This window comes from Pristiophorus japonicus, chromosome 8 (assembly GCF_044704955.1).
Source record: "Pristiophorus japonicus isolate sPriJap1 chromosome 8, sPriJap1.hap1, whole genome shotgun sequence".
Lineage (NCBI taxonomy): Eukaryota > Metazoa > Chordata > Chondrichthyes > Pristiophoridae > Pristiophorus > Pristiophorus japonicus.
Window position 1 is genome coordinate 124799233 of NC_091984.1, and position 23177 is coordinate 124822409.

At 42.2% G+C, this 23177-nt stretch overlaps 1 protein-coding gene across 7 annotated transcripts in view; it reads left to right on the top strand.

Annotated features, from left to right (window-relative positions):
• acbd6 (acyl-CoA binding domain containing 6) overlaps positions 1–23177 on the top strand; it is a 227149-nt gene that overhangs the window by 86949 nt on the left and 117023 nt on the right. For 5 of the 7 annotated variants that reach the window (XM_070886217.1, XM_070886219.1, XM_070886220.1 and 2 more), the window contains 2 exons: positions 3170–3275; positions 7328–7417. In XM_070886217.1, coding sequence (XP_070742318.1) covers positions 3170–3275; positions 7328–7417 — 196 coding nt within the window. Of the gene's footprint in view, positions 1–3169; positions 3276–7327; positions 7418–14341; positions 14449–16305; positions 16449–23177 lie in introns of those variants that run through there. The other 2 variants (XR_011593981.1, XM_070886221.1) reach the window with 2 other exon arrangements.

Below are 23177 nucleotides of genomic sequence, written 5' to 3' on the forward strand. Positions count from 1 at the left end.
TTCACATCATCCGAATTATAAATTCTGGGCCTATTTATTCCAGTACATACATAATAGCTCCAGCATGCTTCTTCCATCTAAATGGAGTATTTTGTACATTAAGTACACTTGAATCCCTGGTAGGTCTGGTTACAGATGAAACAAGACAAAGATTTAAAACTGCCGCGAGCCTTCAATCTTTCCACCATACCTCACGACTGCTGAGTGCCCTGCAACTTACCTGCACACAGCGCCATTTCACCACTGGTACCTGCAGCCAGCTGGTCCCTGGGACCATTCCTGGCTAATGCCCACTGAACATTGGTGATGGGCTGATTATTCGCTCTGGCAGACAGATGAACTGTTTTGGCAGATCATTCTGATTTATCGTTGGGGCCGAGGGCTATTCATATATTACACAGAGTGTCAAACACCAATGTGCCACCCAGCGCCCCCCGCCCCCCCCCACCCCAATCTCTTTCCAGAATTTGACATCTGGGCACAAGAGGGAATAAACTCAGTTACCAATTTATTCAACTTGCAAGAAGCGTCTGGCCACAAAATAATTGAAAAGCTGTGAATCGGCTGCGGCTGGTACCTCTGAGACCCGCTCTCCCCCGCCCCCCCCACCCATTATGAAAAGAAAAATCACAGTTGCGACAATAGATAATAGTCGCATATTGCAATTAAACAGTGGCAGTGACAGGGGAGAAGAGATGCGCTGAGTTAATGAGCTTTCTTGCAGTCTGTGCATCGCAGCTTCTAAAGTAGGGAAGTGATTAAAGCGCAGAGATAATTATAGATTAAGTGAAAATTTCTCCCGGAGGACATCTCAACATAAACAATAACTGTTGCAGGAATCCCATGTGGACTCGCTCTTGAACATGCTCCGCTCAAGTGTCATCTTTCAGCAGCATCACGTTAGCAGCAGGTTAAACCTCCTGTTTACACCAGTAATTCATTGCAACATTGATAGATCTTTTTCCCTGCTTTATTTTCCCGGTGATGCAATGCTGGATGTGTACGATCACATGAACTTGTTTTATTCAGTTCCATGTTGCTTTCCAACAGATTGCATAACCCTGCCGCCATACAATGCTTTCAGGATCCAGATTGTACTGATGTTATAGTATTTATATATGATCATTGAAACATAGCTGAGTTAGTGCATTGTAGCACTAAATAGAGTAATTTATGCACAATGTAATTTGATTTTGGAAAAGGAATTTTATCAGAAATCAATTGCGTGATATACTGTGAAGTGTTTGTGTGACAGTAAGGTAGAACACATATAGGAAATAGGGCACTTGAAAAGGTTACATTGCGGCAAACTACTAATAGTGCAGTCAAATCACATCCTTCACACCATTGCATGAATCACTTGGAACTAAGACTGAAACTTAAAACAATATTTGAGATGTATTAATTACTGTAATAGGCCAAAGTTAGCCTGTTATATGGTGTATATATAGAAGATATGATGGTGGTTATGCTACTAGACCAGCAACCCAGAGACTGAGAGTTCAGATCCCTTGAAATTGAATTCAATAAATCTAGGAATTTGTTGCTGGTACCAGGAAAAATAATTGACCATGAAAACTGCCAGATTGCCGTAAAAACGGAGGTGTTTAGCGATTGTCTTTCAGGAAAGAAAACCCATCAGCCCTCCCTGGTCTGGTCTACACATAACTCCAGTCCCACACTATGTGGTTGACTTTTAATGCCCTCTGAAATACTCGAATGGACAAATGCTGGATGCCTACCACCCCCTTCTTGAGGCAACTAGGTGCAACAAATGAGTCACTCGCATCCCAACCATTGTCCTTTAGACGATGCACATCTTGTCAGTGTGTCACATAGCATATCTGTTTCTTCATGGACGAGCAAAATTGCATTTATGTGCTGCCAAATGGGAGAATGAACTGATGGGAGATTTATTTGGTGACTCAGAAGGTTTTCTAATCTTTGCTGTTTCCTAAAGTTTTGTTTTGAAATGTTCTCTGCGTGTTTTATGCCACCAGGCATCCATGACAGAGGTTGGTGAGCATGCTGGTCCCTGTCAAAAGCTGCAATGATTTCTGGTCTCTGATTTTTCCTTCCTTTCTATTTGTGAGGAGACGCTTGGCTTCAGTCGTGAGGTTGTGCTATAATTTAGCGTTGCCTCGTATCCCAGCACTCTATGGCACAGTATCTTGATGCCTCAGCCTGGTGCATGTACCACCATGCCAACCCTTAATTTCTTTTGAACAAGATCCAAGGCAGCAGCAAATGGATGGAAAATTAAAAATCCAAGTTGTGCATAAGGACTGACAGAATTCACTTTCCCCTTAAGAGCCACTTGCCCATTTTGATAGTCGCCTACTGAACCAAGGTCTCCTCCACCTTTTGACTGGAGAAGAGAAAAGTGGTGAAAAATGCCCTTGGAAGCTCCAGGATGCATGATCCAGCTGGACCATCTTCCAAAGCGTGTTAATCCCAGCATTTTTAATACCATAACATTGACAACCCACGTAACAGGAAGTTTAATAGTCCACCCATCAATTGGTGCCTCCAGTTGGAGAGAAAACGGATAATAAGTAATGCTTGAATTTATATGACACATTATCAAAATGACCTTTTTGAAGTACAAAGTAGGCAAATATAGTAGCCTTTCGGTACCAGCAAAGTTGCACATACAGCACTGGGATGAATTATCATTTAATCTGTACTTCGGTAGCAACTGGCTGAGTTGGCTGCGGAGAGAAATGTATATTTCTTCAAATAATGCTTTAGGATCTTTAATGTCCACCAGAAGAGGTAGATGTGCCTTGGTTTAACTTCTAATTTCAATAATGAGCACTCACTCGATAGTTCACTGAATTGTCAGCCTAGACTGACCTCAAAGGTCTGATGTTGGGTGACAGTCCACAACCTTCTGATGCAGAGGCGAGGGTGCTACCTTGTGGGTCCATCTAAGTCATTTTTTATTGTACATTCATGAAGCACAGAGACTGAAAATAAGGTGAAGATTGTTTTTTCATAAGAATTTGGGGAAAAATAATGGAAGTTAAATGCCCTTGTTGTTTTGTCCAGACTATTGAAGTAGAAGTTGGTCATATCCACTGTTGTCATCTCTGTTTTTCTGTCCATTTTGAAATCTCTCGAGCTTCAATGTGGCCTGTATGAAAATATTTTTTCCCTCTCTTTGCAGGGAAGAAGACAAAACTATATTTGATCATTGTAGAGAGAACAACATTGATCATGTTTTAAAATCCCTTCTATCCAAAAATGTCGACGTTAACTTGAAGGATGAGGAGGTAGGTCCTTCAGTGCAATGATTTTGCTTCATTGAGTGCATTATTTAACTTGTTGATCTCCATTATACATTAAGCAACTATTTTGCTAAAATATTTAAATTATCAATGGTTTGTTTACGATAGAAATTCACATCAAAATGTAGATCTGTGGTGTAGCAGAAGTTTATATATTTGGTCACAGGGTATATTTTCCTCTGTTAATGCTAGCAAACACTTTGGCATGAGTATATAAAGGGCAAATCTACTTGTGCTCTCGCACTGACCTTTCCCTAATATTAGTACCTGGAGGGAAAAGCCCAGCAAAGCATTAATAAAATGAAGAACTGAAATTTGGGTTGAAGGCAGTTGGCTGTGCTCATCTGCTTCACAATTCAGACAAAATCTGAAATGTGATTTTTTTTGTTGTTTGTTTAAAGCCCATTCTGGTGGATTTCTGTAATCAAGTAAGTGATTTGTGAACTGTAGTTTAATTTTTGTTTACTTAAAATGATGTTGGTTTTGTTATTAAACAATGGAGATGATTTTCATCTGTATGTTGTTCTGCCCATTTTAATGACCGTGCCTATGGAGGAAGCCACTAGCATATGGATTCCCCAATACGTGTGCTTGGTCCTGTCAAGAACAAAATCTAGCTTTGAGGGAGAATACGGATCGAGACTTTAAATTTGAGATTTTGAAAGCTAGTTCATCAATCCTTTGAGCCAACTGAGTACATGCTCCTGAAAGAAAGTACTTTAAACTCGAACTACCTTCCCATCAGTGGCTGATCCAATATTTGCACTTTTTGAGTTGAGTGGAGCCGTAGTCAAATAGTCCCTTTCTACCAAAAATAGCTGCTGAATCCCAGCAGAAGTATACATGTGTAGTGCACTGCCTTCCCCATTCTGCAATAATGGAGTGCACAGTGCAACTGCAACAGCCCAATAACAGCACTGCTAAAATGCTGTTCGTACTGGTCAGTGCAGTATAATGATAACACAACCGTGGCTTAAAAACACCAAAAAAATGTTTTACAGTATCTTTTACGGTAGATTATGCAAGTGCCTCTCTTACAATTTCCCTGCGAGATCTTGATGAGCGGAGAACATTTTGGGCTATTTCCTGAATAGGAATTGGCTGGGCAAGAGCAGTAGAGGGCAGCATCCTGTTGCAGCAAATCACAGCAAGCTAATACTACCAGTGTGCAAATCTCCACTCTCCCTTCTGTCCCCCACATTCTCCTCCCCTTCTTAAAAAAATAATAAAATTTGTCACACACTTGAACAGCTGAAGTCCTTATACATTCATGGATTGAGACACTGAATTCAGTAGGGTTCATTTGAAAACACCGATCAAATATCTGTCTTTTCAACCATAACAACTCTTTCTTAATCTTTGACTGATGTAATTTCAGCAACTGCTTGAATTTGCATCATGCTGTGGTATTGAAATTGTGCGTTACACTCGGACAAATATGACATGTGATCTGTAACGAGGGATTAACCCTTCCTTCGCACAAACCTATATTTATGCTTGCACCCTGGATGGCCTTAAACTGTGTTTTGGTTTGCACGGGTAGCTTGACTTTTGTTTAGGCAGTAAGATGTCCTGACCATGTGATGGTTTGTGAATGAGTGACAGATGATCTTGGATACACCACAATAGGAATTCTAGCAGTTTTTTGAGATAATTGTGCACAATTAAATGACAAAACCAGCATTCAAAGACCATTTCACAACAAGTAGAATTTTAAGCTTTTGCAGAATCAAAATAGTTCAATTGAACTAGCTGAAGGGATTATGAGGATTGGATCTACCATATTTTTGTGGCTGAAATAGGTTAGTTGTTTCTGGGAGAAAACTACCACATAAGACACATGTTTGACTGAGGTGGCTGCTGTGTCTGAGTCTTGATCTGTCTTGTTTTTCCTTCCTGATTTGTGAAATGTAATTACCTTGTCCTTTTGAACCTAACCAAATCCATCACCTCCTGCTGACAATGGATTTGACTAAGTTCATCCTTTGCTGCATAGTTAAAATGTAACTGGTTGCTGATTGGCTTCATCACAGTCCTGGACTTACCTGTCCATTCCAACAGGCCATTTTTGAAAGCTTGACCTTTCCCACTTTACTTGATCCCTAATCTGATGCTATTTGACTTAGTCCATTTTCTTTATAAGTTGGAGTTTGCATGTCAGGACAAGTAGGAAACTTAACTTTCTGACAGGATGGGGACGAATTTAACCCTCCTTGCTCAACAGAAACCTGGAAAGTGGGCAGTTAAAGTTGCCTGTCCGAAAGCTGCCTTGATTGTAACATCTCAAATTTTAATCTGCTCTCCTGAGCAGGCAGCAAGGGCACTCATCCAGAACCAACAGGGTTCTTTTTAACATATGCACATTGCAGCCCGATGACACGACTGTAATTTTAACTCTGGCATGCGCGGGGAATTCACCTGGAGTTAAAATCAGGGCGAAGTGCGAACATCATGATGGACTCTGGATGCCACATTTGGTCAAATGTTACCTTGATATCAAGGGCAGTCACTTTCACTTCACCTCTGGAATTCAGCTCTTCGTCTATTGTTGGACCAAGGCCAAGGCTGTAACGTGTTCTGGAGCCGAATGATCCTGGTGGAACCCAAACTGGTGAATAAGTGTCACTTGAATAGCACTGTTGTCAACTCCTTCCATCTCTCTGCTGGTGATTGGGAGTAGGTTGATGGAGCAGTAATTAGTCTGGTTGCATTTGTCCTGTGTAACATAACAATAGTGACTGCAGTTCAAAAGTAATTCATTGGTTGTGGAGTGATTGTGATATCTTGAAAGTGTGATAAATGCAACTTTTTTTGCTTTCAAATATTACCCCATATAAATTCAATTGTGTCTGACACATTACCTCTGAAATATTCTTTGACTAAATTCTGGAGCATTTGGTAGTCCAGGTAGAATTGATTTCTTTTATTTTTGAGTGATGATCCCTATTTTTAAAAAAATGTGTTTTTCCATTTCTTTGATCACCTACTCTATGTCTACCGCTGCTTGGCTGCCTGAGCACACTGATACTCTGACATTGGCCACTAAGAGGAGTGTGTTGAAGTGATGCCTCCTTTTTGTCTGAAAGCGCCTGTGCTCTCCTTAGCACCTCTTCATGGCAATATTGCTGACACTCTGGAACTATGATGGTAGGTGGATTAGTGGCTCCTTAACACCATTCCGTGTTGCAACTCCAACACATTATTATAGTGTGGAACGCGTCAAATGAAATGCCTGTATGAGCATTTCACTTCAGCACTCTTGCTATTTGATCCTGAAATTATATCCAGGATGGAGTTTTGCAAAGTGGAAGCTGCTCCTAAGTGAATTTAACCTGTATTAAAGCAAGAACTCAGAGAGGGTAATAATCCACCCAAATCAGCATGTCAGCAGTGTTCACCACACGGACTGCAGCGGTTTAAGAAGGTGAATCACCACCACCATCTCGAGGGCAATTAGTGATGGGCAAATAAATTCTGGCCTTTCCAGTGATGCCCACATCCCTTGAACGAATAAATTTTTAAAAAATTCTCCATTTCCACTTTTGTCATGTTTTCTACCACCCATCTTTTCGGTATGCCAGTGACTGTTGTGTTGAAACAAAAGAAATGTTACCTGGGAATTAAAAAGACTACTGTCAGCTTTATGCATGTTGTTTTTAAACACATGGCAAAGACATATTTAAAGTTGCAGGCTCCAGTTTTCCATTAATCTGCTCATCAATTTTGTGCATTGGGTTCTTGCGTTGCACTGGAGCTGACACATTGTCACACCACACGAAAACCAAAGATATTCCAATTAGCTCTCTGAACAGCAAAGTTACATCCCAGCGTACCTATGAATTCCAGTGCATAGTGGGGTGAATGTCAACCACTATGAGAATGAACCCTTGCAAAGCTAGTACTTTTCAAAACTCAGACTGTGTTGAGACTGTTATTAACTTTTGTTATTATGATTTAGTGCTGATTTGCTAATTGAAGTGCCTGTAAATAAACACCCAATTACACTGAATATCTCCCTATTCATTTTCCTTCCATAGGGCAGAGCACTATTACATTGGGCATGTGATCGAGGGCATAAAGATCTGGTCGGCATGTTGCTTCAACAAAAAGCAGAAATCAACAGTCAGGTGAGTTGACACATGCCACTGTCAAATGATTATTATACATTATTTCTTACAATTGTGGTTATAGTTTGTACATCTGATGCAGTTGTTTTTTTTATTCTGTAAATTCAAAGTAGTTTAATAAAATAGACTAAGTGAGTGGGCGGTAAGGTGGCAGATGGAGTATAATGTAGGGAAATGTGAGGTAGGAAGAATAGAAAAACAGAATATTTTTTAAATGGTGAGAAACTTTTAAATGTTGGTGTTCAAAGAGATTTGGGTGTCTTTGTGCAAGAAACACAGAAAGCTAGCATGCAGGTACAGCAAGCAACAAGGAAGGCAAATGGCATGTTGGCCTTTATTGCAAGGGGGTTGGAGTATAAGAGCATGGAAGTCTTGCTACAATTATACAGGGCCTTGGTGAGGCCACACATGGAGTACTGTGCACAGTTTTGGTCTCCTTATCTAAGGAAGGATATACTTACCTTGGAGGCAGTGCAACAAAGGTTCACTAGATTGATTCCTGAGATGAGAGGGCTGTCCTATGATAGAGAGCTGATTGGAATATCTTTGGTTTTCTTGTGGTGTGGCAATGTGTCAGCTCCAGTGCAACGCAAGAACCCAATGCACAAAATTGGACCTATATGCTCTGGAGTTTAGAAGAATAAGGGGTGATCTCATAGAAACATACAAGCTTCTGAAGGGGATTGACAGGGTAGATGCTGAGAGGTTGTTTCCCCTGGCTGGAGTGTCTGGAACTATACTAAACTGGAGTGGCGGAAGTTATAGCAATGCATTCGTTGTAATCTACCAAAATTCTCTCGACTCTGGGGAGGTACCATCGGATTGGAAAGCAGCTAATGTAACGCCTCTGTTTTTAAAAAAAGGGGGCAGACAAAAGGCAGGTAACTATAGGCCGGTTAGTTTAACATCTGTAGTGGGGAAAATGCTTGAAGCTATCATTAAGGAAGAAATAGCAGGACATCTAGATAGGAATCAAGCAGACGCAACGTGGATTCATGAAGGGGAAATCATGTTTAACTAATTTACTGGAATTCTTTGAGGATATAACGAGCATGCTGGATAGAGGTGTACCGATGGATGCGGTGTATTTAGATTTTCAAAAGGCCTTCGATAAGGTGCCACACAAAAGGTTACTGCAGAAGATAAAGGTACGCGGAGTCAGAGGATATGTATTAGCATGGATCGAGAATTGGCTGGCTAACAGAAAGCAGAGAGTCGGGATAAATGGGTCTTTTCGGTGCTGGGACCACAACTGTTTACAATATACATAGGTGACCTAGAAGAGGGGACAGAGTGTAGTGTAACAAAATTTGCAGACGACACAAAGATTAGTGGGAAAGCGGGTTGTGTAGAGGACACAGAGAGTCTGCAAAGAGATTTAGATAGGTTAAGCGAATGGGCTAAGGTTTGGCAGATGGAATACAATGTTGGGAAATGTGAGGTCATCCACCTTGGGGGGGAAAAAAAAAACAGTAAAAGGGAATATTATTTGAATGGGGAGAAATTACAACATGCTGCGGTGCAGAGGGACCTGGGGGTCCTTGTGCATGAATCCCAAAAAGTTAGTTTGCAGGTGCAGCAGATAATCAGGAAGGCAAATGGAATGTTGGCCTTCATTGCGAGAGGGATGGAGTACAAAAGCAGGGAGGTCCTGCTGCAACTGTACAAGGGTATTGGTGAGGCCGCACCTGGAGTACTGCGTGCAGTTTTTGTCACCTTACTTAAGGAAGAATGTACTAGCTTTGGAGGGGGTACAGAGACGATTCACTAGGCTGATTCCGGAGATGAGGGGGTTACCTTATGATGATAGGTTGAGTTGACTGGGTCTTTACTCGTTGGAGTTCAGAAGGATGAGAGGTGATTTTATAGAAACATTTAAAATAATGAAAGGGATAGCCAAGATAGAGGCAGAGAGGTTGTTTCCACTGGTCGGGGAGACAAGAACTAGGGAGCACAGCCTCAAAATACGGGGGAGCCAATTTAAAACCGAGTTGAGAAGGAATTTCTTCTCCCAGAGGGTTCTGAATCTGTGGAATTCTCTGCCCAAGGAAGCAGTTGAGGCTAGCTCATTGAATGTATTCAAATCACAGATAGATAGATTTTTAACCAATAAGGGAATTAAGGGTTATGGGGAGCGGATGGGAAAGTGGAGCTGAGTCCACGGCCAGATCAGCCATGATCTTGTTGAATGGCGGAGCAGGCTCAAGGGGCTAGATGACCTACTCCTGTTCCTAATTCTTATGTTCTTATGTAACTAGGAGGCACAGTCTCAGGATAAGGGGTAGGCCATTTAAGACAGAGATGAGGAGGAATTTCTTTACTGAGGGTTGTGAATCTTTGGAATTCTCTGCCCTCGAGGACTTTGGATGTTGAGTCTCTGAATATATTCAAGGCTGAGATAGATTTTTGGAGACTAGGGGAATCAAGGGATATGGAGATCGGGTGGGAAAGTGGAGTTGAGGTCGATGATCAGCCATGATCTTATTGAATGGCGGAGCAGGCTCGAGGGGCCGTATGGCCTACTCCTGCTCCCATTTCTTATGTTCGTATGTTCTTAAAACGGCAAATTCACCACTGGTTCATCAACATTTAAAAGACAGCTTAGCATTTTTCTTGCAATACTGTATCAACATTTGCCACCGTCCTTTTAACTCTTGGTTTAATAAGGCATCGCTTTTAAAAATAATTTTACATGATTTCCTCTAACTGGAAATATAAATATATGTGTAAAAGTGGAACATTTGGTACCAATAACAGTGAATTGTTGGGTTTGCTTCCCTTCTGAGGTAAATACATCTAATTACTCTGCACTTGGGAAATTAGTTAATGCACTCCTGCGGGCGCAACACCTCCATTGTTGGTATTTCCACTCTCCCCAGAGTCGATGATTCACATGACTGAAAATTTAAAAAGAAAATGCTAAACAAGTGATATGAAAATACTCACCTTGCACTTCTGATTTCTGGAATCAACTTCAATCCCAGTGGAAATATTCCCATAATTTCACCAGTGGGTGACAATTTCCAATTCTTCGTAACGTATGAGAATGTGCCATACTTTTTGCGCACAGGTGATACCTGTGGCTAACAGCTGTTTCATATTCATAAAATAATTTTTTAAGATTTATTTGTTCCTGGTATGCAGGCAATGCTGGCAAGGTCACATTAATTGCCCATTCCCTCATCTCCCTGAGAATCGCGATAGTTTATACAACACCACTTCAGAGAACATTAAGAGGCCACCCCACTTAATGCAGCCACCACACTGGTAACGATCTGTCACCAGAATGATAATCTACTTGTGTAATTACAATATTATGATGGATGATAGTTCCCAATAACAGTCTGATGTTTTACTTTCTGCTGCATATTACTCAGTGACTTCTTAATACTACACTTTCCAGTGACATGTTGTCAGAAGAGCATAGAGAATTGTATTACACTTCTAATACACATCTTTAGTTATTTTCATTCTGGGTTTAAAAAAAGATTACGTGGTATCTTACGGCTCACTTATGTTGGTGAAATGCTTTTACAGTGGTACAACACTGCTCGTTCTTAGTTCTACTGCGATAGGTCTTTTTGTATTGCTGAGCAGTTTTCACAGCAAGTTAACCTACTCTGAAACAACTGCACCAACTTGCAGTTTTAATGTTATTCAGTGCCTCCACCGTCCTATTGGGGAATATCACAAGATAGGTTTGGATGAAGAAGGTCCCTTCAGCTTATTTGATTTCAACCTTACTGGCTTCTCAATACAGCATCGAGCTGTGCCTTATATGGGTTCAGTGTCCTGATTCCTGTCTTAACCATCACAGCCTGAGCTTGTGTCCTGTTGTCCTCCTGCCCTGGCACATCTGAAAGTATTGTTACTTCCCTATCCTATAAAGTATTTTCTATATCCCTATAAAGTCTCCTCTGAGATGACTCCAAATTTATCTAATCTTTCCTCATAGCTCATCCTCCTATCTCTGTGCAGGGCATAACAGTCAGTTAGGAGCGCTTGTGCTGCCATGTTTTCTGGCCACCTCTGATGGGAAAAGTTTATATTGGAGGCTGAGGTGGCAGTGTTGCTGAAATCTGCTTAGTTCAATGCTGTGCCCCCCTCTCCTATAGCAGGGGTCCCACTAGATTCATATCTGTCACTGGGAGATTTGTTACAGATGAGCATTTCAAACATATAGAGGATAATTTGGGAGGGGCTGGTGAGCAGAGAGAGCTTTCACTTGTGTGAAATACCCTTTCATTTTGCAGCACTTGGGGATTAAAGGGGTTTCTTTCATGCATAGAATCATAGAAAATAGGTGCAGGAGTAGGCTATTCGGCCCTTCGAGCCTGCACCACCATTCAATAAGATCATGACTGATCATTCACCTCAGTACCCCTTTCCCACTTTCCCTCAATACCCCTTGATCCCTTTAGCCGTAAGGGCCATATCTAACTCCCTTTTGAATATATCCAATGAACGGGCATCAACAACTCTCTGCGGCAGGGAATTCCACAGGTTAATAACTTTCTGAGTGAAGAAGTTTCTCCTCATTTCAGTCCTAAATGGCTTACCCCTTATCGTTAGATTATGTCCCCTGGTTCTGGACTTCCCCAACATCGGAAACATTCTTCCTGCATCTAACCTGTCCAGTCCCGTCAGAATTTTATATGTTTCTATGAGATCCCCTCTCATCTTTCTAAACGCCAGTGAATACAGGCCCAGTCGATCCAGTCTCTCCTCATATGTCTGTCCTGCCATCCCTGGAATCAGTCTGGTGAACCTTCGCTGCACTCCCTCAATACCAAGAATGTCCTTCCTCAGATTAGGAGACCAAAACTGAACACAATATTCCATGTGAGGCCTCACTAAGGCCTGTACAACTGTAGTAAGATCTCCCTGCTCCTACACTCAAATCCCCTAGCTATGAGGGCCAACATACCACTTGCCTTCTTCACCGCCTGCTGTATCTGCATGTCAACTTTCAATGACTGATTTACTATGACACCCAGGTCTCGTTGCACCTTCCCTTTTCCTAATCTGCCGCCATTCAGATAAACTGCTTTTGTGTTTTTGCCACCAAAGTGGATAACGTCACATTTATCCATATTATACTGCATCTGCCACATGTTTGCCCACTCACCGAACCTGTCCAAGTCACCCTGCAGCCTTTTAGCATCCTCCTCACAGCTCACACCACCACCCAGCTTAGTGTCATCTGCAAACTTGGAGATATTGCACTCAATTCCTTCATCCAAATCATTAATGTATATTGTAAATAGCTGGGGTCCCAGCATTGAGCCCTGCGGCACCCCACTAGTCACTGCCTGCCATTCTGAAAAGGACCCATTTATCCCGACTCTATGCTTCCTATCTGCCAACCAGTTCTCTATCCATGTCAGTACATTACCCCCAATACCATGTGCTTTAATTGTGCACATCAATCTCTTGTGTGGGACCTTGTCAAAAGCCTTTTGAAAGTCCAAATACACTACATCCACCAGCTCTCCCTTGTCTACTCTACCATTTACATCCTCAAAAAATTCTAGAAGATTTGTCAAGCAGGATTTCCCTTTCATAAATCCATGCTGACTTGGACCAATCCTGTCACTGCTTTCCAAATGTGCTGCTATTTCATCTTTAATAACTGATTCCAACATTTTCCCCACTACCGATGTCGGGCTAACCGGTCGATCTATAATTACCCGTTTTCTCTCTCCTCCCGTTCTTAAAAAGTGGTGTGACATTAGCTATCCTCCAGTCCATAGGAACTGATCCAGAGTCGATAGACTGTTGGAAAATGATCACCAATGCATCCACTATTTCTAGGGCCACTTCCTTAAGTATTCTGGGATGCAGACCATCGGGTCCCAGGATTTATCGGCCTTCAATCCCATCAATTTCCCTAACACAATTTCCCGCCTAATAAGGATTTCCTTCAGTTCCTCCTTCTCACGAGACCCTCGGTCCCCTAGTATTTCCGGAAGGTTATTTGTGTCTTCCTTCATGAAGACGAAGTTCATCCATGTGATCTTTAAATGTTTGCCATTGCCTATCCACCGTCAACCCTTTAAGTGTCACTCGCCAGTCTATTCTAGCCAATTCATGTCTCATACCATCGAAGTTACCTTTCCTTAAGTTCAGGACCGTAGTCTCTGAATTAACTGTGTCACTCTCCATCTTAATAAAGTATTCTACCATATTATGGTCACTCTTCCCCAAGGGGCCTCGCACAACAAGATTGTTAATTAGCCCTTTCTCATTACACATCACCCAGTCTAGGATGGCCAGCCCTCTAGTTGGTTCCTCGACATATTCGTCTATAAAACCGTCCCTAATACACTCCTGGAAATCCTCCTCCACCGCATTGCTACCAGTTTGGTTAGCTCAATCAACATGTAGATTAAAGTCACCCATGATAACTGCTGTACCTTTATTGCACGCATCCCTAATTTCTTGTTTGATGCTGTCCCCAACCTCACCACTACTGTTTGGTGGTCTGTACACAACTCCCACTAGCATTTTCTGCCCTTTGGTATTCTGTAGCTCCACCCATACAGATTCCACATCATCCAAGCTAATGTCCTTCCTTACTGTTGCATTAATTTCCTCTTTAACCAGCTTTGCCACTCCACCTCCTTTTCCTTGCTGTCTATCCGTGCAGGATTCAATTTTCAGTTCGGTTTTCCTATTTGAGAGAGATTTGATGAAATTTACTTTTTTTGTGGTCGTAAGATGAAACCCTGTTAACTTCTCCGTGCTCTGCAGACCCAGCGATCTGGATGGAGTCAGGTCACATTCCAGTGCTGGCTGCAGGTGTGAAGAGGGTATTAACCACAATTATCGCAACGACCAATTACTCTGATAATGTTGTTGTTTAGTTGGACAATGTCACTTTACTCTTTTGTTGGCATTTTAAACCCTCTTCACAAATTGTAGTTTGCTGAAAATCCTGGGAACAACGTGAAGCATTCCAGACATTGCCAATGGGGACTAAAGTGTTTTTCTTTCCCATCGTAAATGGGAAGATGACTGAAAACAAAGTGGTGAGCTTTAAATGTATTTTTTTGTGCAAGAAACTTCATTTATTTTTAGCCTCTTGAGACTTGAGATTTTTTGTGCTGCTCCTTTTAGAGGCACAGACAACTATTTGTAGTCAGGGCAAGCATATTCACATATTCTGACGAAATGTTGGTTACTGCTGTAAGTGGGGGTGAAGGACATTTAAAAGGCAGGTTTTACTCTGTGGTATAAATGGGAATAACACTGTCGCCATGTTTAGGTGCAATTTGAGCTGAATTCGGTGATAATTACTGGGACCTTTAGTTATCGCGTGCTGTGTGCAAGGTGGCTTCTGGTACCCTTAGGCAACTCAGTGTATCAACTGAATCAGGAAATGGGTTGAGCATAAATGCCTCAAGAGCTTGCTTATTATCTGACCTAAATGCACCCTTGTAGCAGGTTGCTGTGGTAAATACGGCTTTTGGCACCTGTTGAGTAAGGCTACCGACATGACTGTAAGAACTCAGGGGGAGCTGCACTGACTGAGATGGCCCATCCTAAAACACTCAAACCTCTGCTGTTGGCCCCAGCACTTTAGGGAATGCTGAACAACAACAAAATGAAAATCCAAACTTGATCAGGTCTGTGGGGAGGATGAACCACTGACAGGCGTCCCAGCATAACCGCAATTGTGCTTGTTTAGTTTTTTTTCTTGGGACACTAACGACTTCGCTGTGGAATACACAAGGGACCTCAATCAGGTGAACGGTACCACAGTGATTTAACTGTGCACCATGGGAGGTGCAGATACTTTACATGGAGGGTCTCAGCCAGAGTTTGCGTTGATCTAAGGGCCAGGTTGATCACCACCAAGGTGGATCAGAGCAGGAGGCATAATGAGATAAATCGAGAAGTATTGGTCAGATGAAGCCACAATTGGGTTTCAGAAGCCTGTGGGTTGTGGGAAAAATGGACAACAGGATTTGCACAGTTTCGAAGTCCTTGAATAAATTACACTATGCAGTGATTCATTACACTGGGATGCAGGTATGAGAAATACTATGTAGGATGTCATATTTGGAGCTTTGGAGGATCAAGAGAGAAAGGTTCAGCGGGAACTGAAGATTCATAAATCAATTTCCACTGCATGTAGTAACTGGGCTGCTTGCAAAATCCCTAAACTTAACAATAGCCAATATTAATCCAACATGGCGCCCCAATAAAAAACAAACTAAATAATGACAGTGCCATAATAATAATTTTCTGCTGTTTGACTGCTGCCTGTCCTCATCATTCAAAATTAGAGATGTGCAGAGGCTGATGAATGAGTTGGAACAATTGAAAAACAGCTCAAGTTGGGCTCAATCCATGTCACAAAACTATTTGATTATTGCTATTACTGTAGATGTTTTTTAATTTTATCTGTGATAAATCCCATGAAAATGGTATTTTCCTGGTCACTGCCATATAAATTTTGATACTCTGACTTTATAGATAAAATGAGTATTATTTCTTTTAAGTGCTGGATGATTGTAACTTTTCATAAGCCAAACACACTATTTCTGTCAGAGAGGATCTGCAGATTTTCTGCAAGCTTCTAGTTCTTTGTAAGAGAGTCAAAATATTCTGTGATGTACAATCTTCGATGGTAATATATATTTATATTTTGAGAAATACTCCTTTCAGATTAAAAGGTCATTGAGATTTAAATCCAATGTATTGTGCTTGCATTATTAGCCTATGTAATCCATCAGTATAGTGGCTCATTAGGTGTGGAACAAGGCATGTTCAGCTGAATGATAGATTTGAGTGGGTTAAACACAGCAAAAATAAAAGTGTAATTTGTTAAATTATCTGTGTGATTTGCAGTGGTATTGTCTGATGTTCTTTATCTGCTACAGGTGTACATAGGACAAAAAGTTCAGATGTGAAAACAGCAGCTATTCAGAGACACGAAACAGGACACTAATAGTACATTGGCCTTTTTATACCTCAGAAACTTTAGAAAGTGGCCTGAGGCCGACATCTTTACCTTAATCCACAGAGATTTAGGGTGGGCTGGCTGCATGCAATACTAGAACAAATTATATTACAATTAGATCCAAATAAACTGTTGTTTTCCATTTCTAGCTTCATCCTTGAAGTTGCTGGTGGTTTCCTTGTTCAAGGCCTTATGCCATTTGCAGTCCTAGGTTTTTAATTTAAAAAAAAAATGTCTGCTAAAGAAGAGTACCATAAAAAACTCTTTTACAAAAAATTAAACTAATAATGATTGCCATTGCCATCACCATCCTTTTTGGATTTCTGTCCCAATTAAAATGTATATATTTGCTTTTTGTTTAAACAGTTAATGCTGATGATGTCATCATCAGAAGTGGCACGAAGGAGTTGCTGAGCATACTAATGTGAAGGAACCTGTTACAACTCCTATTAACAGCATGGCCATTTGACTTAGGGATGCCTTGTAATTTAACAGTGCGTTTGTTAGTTCAGCTCTCTGGAACTGTCATGTTCAATAATGTGCTCTGAATGATATCACCAGAACTTGCCTTTTAAACTGTTTGAAGATAAAGGCAAAAACACTAATGGCTGTTAAAGCTAATCAATGCTCTTTAACTGTTTTAAAAGGGTTCTGATGATATTCCCTGTTGGAAGATCCCAGGGTTTGTGGCACAACTTGTGTAATTTGGAAAACAACATGGGGGCATTCAACAATCAATCAGATTTGCACTGAAGCTTCAATTTGGCAATTGTCATAGTTTCCTGGTCCCAGGAAGGCCTCCTGGTGTGGTAATTGCAGTGAACAGATTTAGTTTTGGGTTTTTACTGCACTGTGTGATATTGGAATATTGTGACCGAATTGAAGATGAGATGATGTAATGGAGTTTGTGCCAAATACAACCTGATGCTAATGCACCAACTGTGTAAAAGCTATATTCCAAGTGTCTCGCCTATCTGCAAAGCTAAATAAGTGAATACTATCTTCTCCATTAGCTACACACCCTTTCTATTCTTTGCTGTTGACTTTAGCATTATGGTGGGCATGCAATTATCTTAACTTCTATGCATAGATGCTGCAAGCTAACAGTGACCCAACAAGTCCGAAATATGTGAATTATACCAGAGGATTATGTACAGATGGATAGTCTCCTGAATGGACAATGATGATTAATGTTTTATATCACAATGTAGGACGTTGGTAGATGAAGTACCTTGGGGCCGAAATTGCCCTCCGCCTGAAATGGGGCGCACCTACTGATTTTCAACTGTTCCGTGTGTCCTAATGCATGGAGCGCAGTCCAGCGATTTTCAGCAGTTTGTTACTTGTTTCCGATCGGAGCGATGTTGGTGTCGGGAGAGGGGCGGAAGAGTGTGCTGGTCGGAGTGGCCGCCGTCAACGGGGTGGAAATTGGGACGAATCGGAGTGGCCGTTGCTCTCGAGTCATCTGCGCGACGCGGATGTGCCGCATCGGACTGACCCGTCACAACATCCCTCCCCTTCAGTTAAAGGGGCGGGCCGCTGCGAACTCTGCAGCCACTTGAGTTGCAAACACTGGGCCACGAGGGAGGATTTTGGTCGGGCCAGCGGACTGGGACCCAAGAAGGGTTAACATAGAAACATAGAAAATAGGTGCAGGAGTATGTCATTCGGCCCTTCGAGCCTGCACCGCCATTCAATAAGATTATGGCTGATCATTCCCTCAGTACCCCTTTCTTGCTTTCTCTCCATACCCTTTGACATTTTTAGCCGTCAGGGCCATATCTAACTCCGTCTTGAATATATCCAATGAACTGGCATCAACAACTTTCTGCAGCAGGGAATTCTACAGGTTAACAACTCTCTGAGTGAAGAAGTTTCTCCTCATCTCAGTCCTAAATGGCTTACCCCTTATCCTAAGACTATGTCCCCTGGTTCTGGACTTCCCCAACATTGGGAACATTCTTCCCGCATCAACCTGTACAGTCCCGTCAGAATCTTATACGTTTCTATGAGATCCCTTCTCATCCTTCTAAACTCCAGTGAATAAAGGCCCAGTTGATCCAGTCTCTCCTCATGTCAGTCCAGCCATGCCTGGAATCAGTCTGGTGAATCTTCGCTGCACTCCCTCAATAGCAAGAACGTCCTTCCTCAGATTAGGAGACCAAAACTGAACACAATATTCCAGGTGTGGCCTCACCAAGGCCCTGTACAACTGCAGTAAGACCTCCCTGCTCCTATACTCAAATCCCCTAGCTATGAAGGCCAACATACCATTTGCCGCCTTCACTGCCTGCTGTACCTGCATGCCAACTTTCAATGACTGATGAACCATGACACCCTGGTCTCGATGCACCTCCCCTTTTCCTAATCTGCCGCCATTCAGATAATCTGCCTTCGTGTTTTTGCCCCCAAAATGGATAACCTCACATTTATCCACATTATACTGTATCTGCCATGCATTTGCCCATTCATCGAACCTGTCCAAGTCACCTCTTAGCGTCCTCCTCACAGCTCACACTGCCACCCAGTTTAGTGTCATCTGCAAACTTGGAGATATTACACTGAATTCCTTCATCTAAATCATTAATGTATATTGTAAAGAGCTGGGGTCCCAGCACTGAGCCCTGCGGCACTCCACTAGTCATTGTCTGCCATTCTGAAAAGGACCCGTTTATCCCGACTCTCTGCTTCTTGTCTTCCAACCAGTTCTCTATCCACGTCAGTACATTACCCCCAATACCATGTGCTTTGATTTTGCACACCAATCTCTTGTGTGGGACCTTTTCAAGAGCCTTTTGAAAGTCCAAATACACCACATCCACTGGTTCTCCCTTGTCCACTCTGCTAGTTACATCCTCAAAAAAATTCCAGAAGATTTGTCAAGCATTTCATAAATCCATGCTGACTTGGACCGATCCTGTCACTGCTTTCCAAATGCGCTGCTTTTTCATCCTTAATGATTGCTCCAACATTTTCCTCACTACTGATGTCAGGCTAACCGGTCTATAATTACCTGTTTTCTCTCTTCCCTCCTTTTTTAAAAAGTGATGTTACATTAGCTACCCTCCAGTCCATAGAAACTGATCCAGAGTCGATAGACTGTTGGAAAATGATCACCAATGCATCCACTATTTCTAGGGCCACTTCCTTAAGTAGTCTGGGATGCAGACTATCAGGCCCCGGGGATTTATCGGCCTTCAATCCCATCAATTTCCCTAACACACTTTCCCGCCTAATAAGGATATCCTTCAGTTCCTCCTTCTCGCTAGACCCACTGTCCCCGAGTACATTCGGAAGGTTATTTCTGTCTTCCTTCATGAAGACAGAGCCGAAGTATTTGTTCAATTGGTCTGCCATTTCTTTGTTCCTCATTATAAATTCACCTGAATCCGACTGCAAGGGACCTACGTTTGTCTTCACTAATCTTTTTCTCTTCACATATTTATAGAAGCTTTTGCAGTCAGTTTTTATGTTCCCGGCAAGCTTCCTCTCATACTCTATTTTCCCCCTCTTAATTAAATCCTTAATCCTCCTCTGTTGAATTCTAAATTTCTCCCAGTCCTCCGGTTTGTTGCTTTTTCTAGCCAATTTATATGCCTCTTCCTTGGTTTTAACACTATCCTTAATTTCCCTTGTTAGCCATGGTTGAGCCACCTTCCCCATTTTATTTTTACTCCAGATAGGGATGTACTATTGCTGAAGTTCATCCATGTTTGCCATTGCTTATCCACCGTCAACCCTCTAAGTATCCTTTGCCAATCTATTCTAGCCAATTCACGCCTCATACCGTCGAAGTTACCTTTCCTTAAGTTCAGGACTCTAGTTTCCGAATTAACTGTGTCACTCTCCATCTTAATAAAGAATTCTACCATATTATGGTCACTCTTCCCCAAGGGGCCTCGCACAACAAGATTGCTAATTAGTCCCTTCTCATTACACATCACCCATTCTGGGTTGCGGGCGGCCTGGCCGAACTAATGACCGCCATTGTCGGGCCGACCAGACAATCGACCGTTAAAATAAAATGATGGCAGTGCGCCCTCGCCTTTAAGGACGGACGCACTGCTCAGCCACAAGAAGGCTCGCACCGGGAAAAGCTGTCAGTGGCACTGACTGGTGGCCGATCCGCTCCCCCGGGGCAATTTCCCACGCGGGGTGCATCCCGTCAGTAAGGAATTGATGATGCGGCAACACTGGCGGAGCAGAGACGTTCTCCGCTGGGAAAATTCACGAGGGCACTTTTCAAAATGGCGGCCCCTCTGCGCTGACCGAGTGATGAATGTGGGTGGCCACGGCTCTTATTGACTGGCAATTTTGGCCCCCTTGTGTATTAGTTAAGATCTCATATTCCAATATAAAAGAATCTGGAAGGTTGAGTATTGCTATTAGTAAATAAGTAATTTAAAAATAGTACTTTACCATGCATTTGTAGTTATTATGATGGCTTATTGGATGGCTCCTTTCATAATAATTTGACTGAAGTACATTATTTACATATGTAGCTGTAGAGGTATTATTGCAATATCTTGCCAACACATCAAGATGATATATTTTCTTTCTAACCCTTGTACCTGGAATTGTGCAGGTTATAAATAACTGAGTAGGGAGCACACACCAAATTCCATAGTGCTCAGCAAAAGAAAACTGACAGTAATACCGGAAAACTTAATTGCTTTGTACCAAAGAGAGAAAAATCCATCTTGCATTCATGCCAAGCATACAAAGCCTATCCTAACAAGAAATACATAAACTTAGGTAAAGTACTTTTCCTTTTTTTAAACTTCCACACACATTGTTGATTTTTATTCGGGATTTTATTAGGGTCGTGCCAGAACCACTCTGCACCGAGGAACTCTAGCAAACCTAAAGTCAGTAGTGGTCAAGGGGAAAACCCTGCAGTGGCTAGTCATACCTGAAACAAACGAAGATGGTTGTGGTTGTTGGAAACTGACCATCACAACTCTAGGACATCGCTCTCGGGGTAATGTCCTCGGCTCTACCACCTTCAGAAGCTTCATTAGTAACCTTCTCTCTCTTATAAGCTCAGGAGTGAATCTGTTCACTGATGATTGCAGTGTTCAACTCCATTCATGATTCCTTTGATAATGAAGCAGCCCATCACAGTCTACAGCAGGACGTGGACAACATGCAACCTTGGGCTGATGAGTCGCAGCTAATGACCATCTTGCACAACAAAGACCCAGCCATCTCCCCCGAACCTTCAACGGCCCTACCGTCGACAAGTCCCTCACCATCAACATCCTGAAGTTCACGATGACCAGAAGCTTAACTAGACCAGCCATATCAATGCTGTTATTACAACAGCAGAGCTTAGGTTAGGTAGTCTGCGTTGAGTGGGTCACCTCCTGACCAATGTTCCCTTTAAGCTCGATGGCTTTACAATTGAAATAAATGCGCATGCGCGAAAAATTGAATGGGTTGCGCAGCCAGTTAAAGGGCCCTCCCACCAAAAAGAAATTACAGGGAACATTGCTGCTAACACCCTGAAAGCCTCTTTACCATCTACAAGGGAAGGCAGAAGTGTGATGGGATACTCACAGCTCATCTGGGTGGATGTAGCTATAACGCTGAAGAAGTTCAAAAGCATCCAGGACAAAGAAGTTTGCTTGGTCACCACTGCTGCCACTGGACTCAATACTTACCCCATCAACCACTGGCGCACTGTGACTGCAGTATGTATTATTTACAGGATGCACTGCAGCAACTCATCAAGCTTGCTTCAACAGCACCTTTCAAAACTTCACTCTCGACTACCAAGAAGGTTAAGACCAGCAGTCTTGTGTGAATACCATCAACTCCCAAGTCTCAAACCTTTTTGATCTGGACGTAAACTGTCGGCCCTTCATAGTTGCTGGGTGAACATTCTGGAATTCCCTACCTGTACAGGGCCTTGGTGAGGCCACACCTTGAATATTGTGTCCAGTTTTGGTCTCCTAATCTGAGGAAGGACATTCTTGCTATTGAGGGAGTGCAGCGAAAGATCACCAGACTGATTCCCGGGATGGCAGGACAGACATATGAAGAAAGACTGGATCGACTAGGCTTATATTCACTGGAATTTAGAAGAACGAGAGGGGATCTCATAGAAACATATAAAATTCTGACGGGATTGGACAGGTTAGATGCAGGAAGAATGTTCCCGATGTTTGGGAAGTCCAGAACCAGGGGTCACAGTCTAAGGATAAGGGGTAAGCCATTTAGGACCGAGATGAGGAGAAACTTCTTTACTCAGAGAATTGTGAACCTGTGGAATTCTGTACCACAGAAAGTTGTTGAGGCCAGTTCGTTAGATATATTCAAAAGGGAGTTAGGCTAAAGGGATCAAGGGGTATGGAGAGAAAGCAGGAATGGGGTACTGAAGTTGCATGATCAGCCATGATCATATTGAATGGTGGTGCAGGCTCAAAGGGCCGAATGGCATACTACTGCACCTATTTTCTATGGTTCTTACACCATCAAAGCACCAACGCCACCAGGACTGCAGAAATTCAAGCAAGCCCAGCACCTTTTCAGTGCAAATGGGGATGGGCAATAAATGCAGCCATGCTAGTGTTATCCAAATCCTGAGAAACAAAATAAAGATCATAAACTTAGGTGCAGTACTTTTTTTTTTTTTTAAAAACCTTCCATGTATTTTGCTGATTTCTATTAGGGATTTATTTAAAGATACAGATTAAGAAACAGTTGCACAAAGCACACGCAACTTCTCTCTTCATTCTCATTCACGGGATTTATAATGTTGTAAGGATCCTAGCCATTATTGAAAGAAGA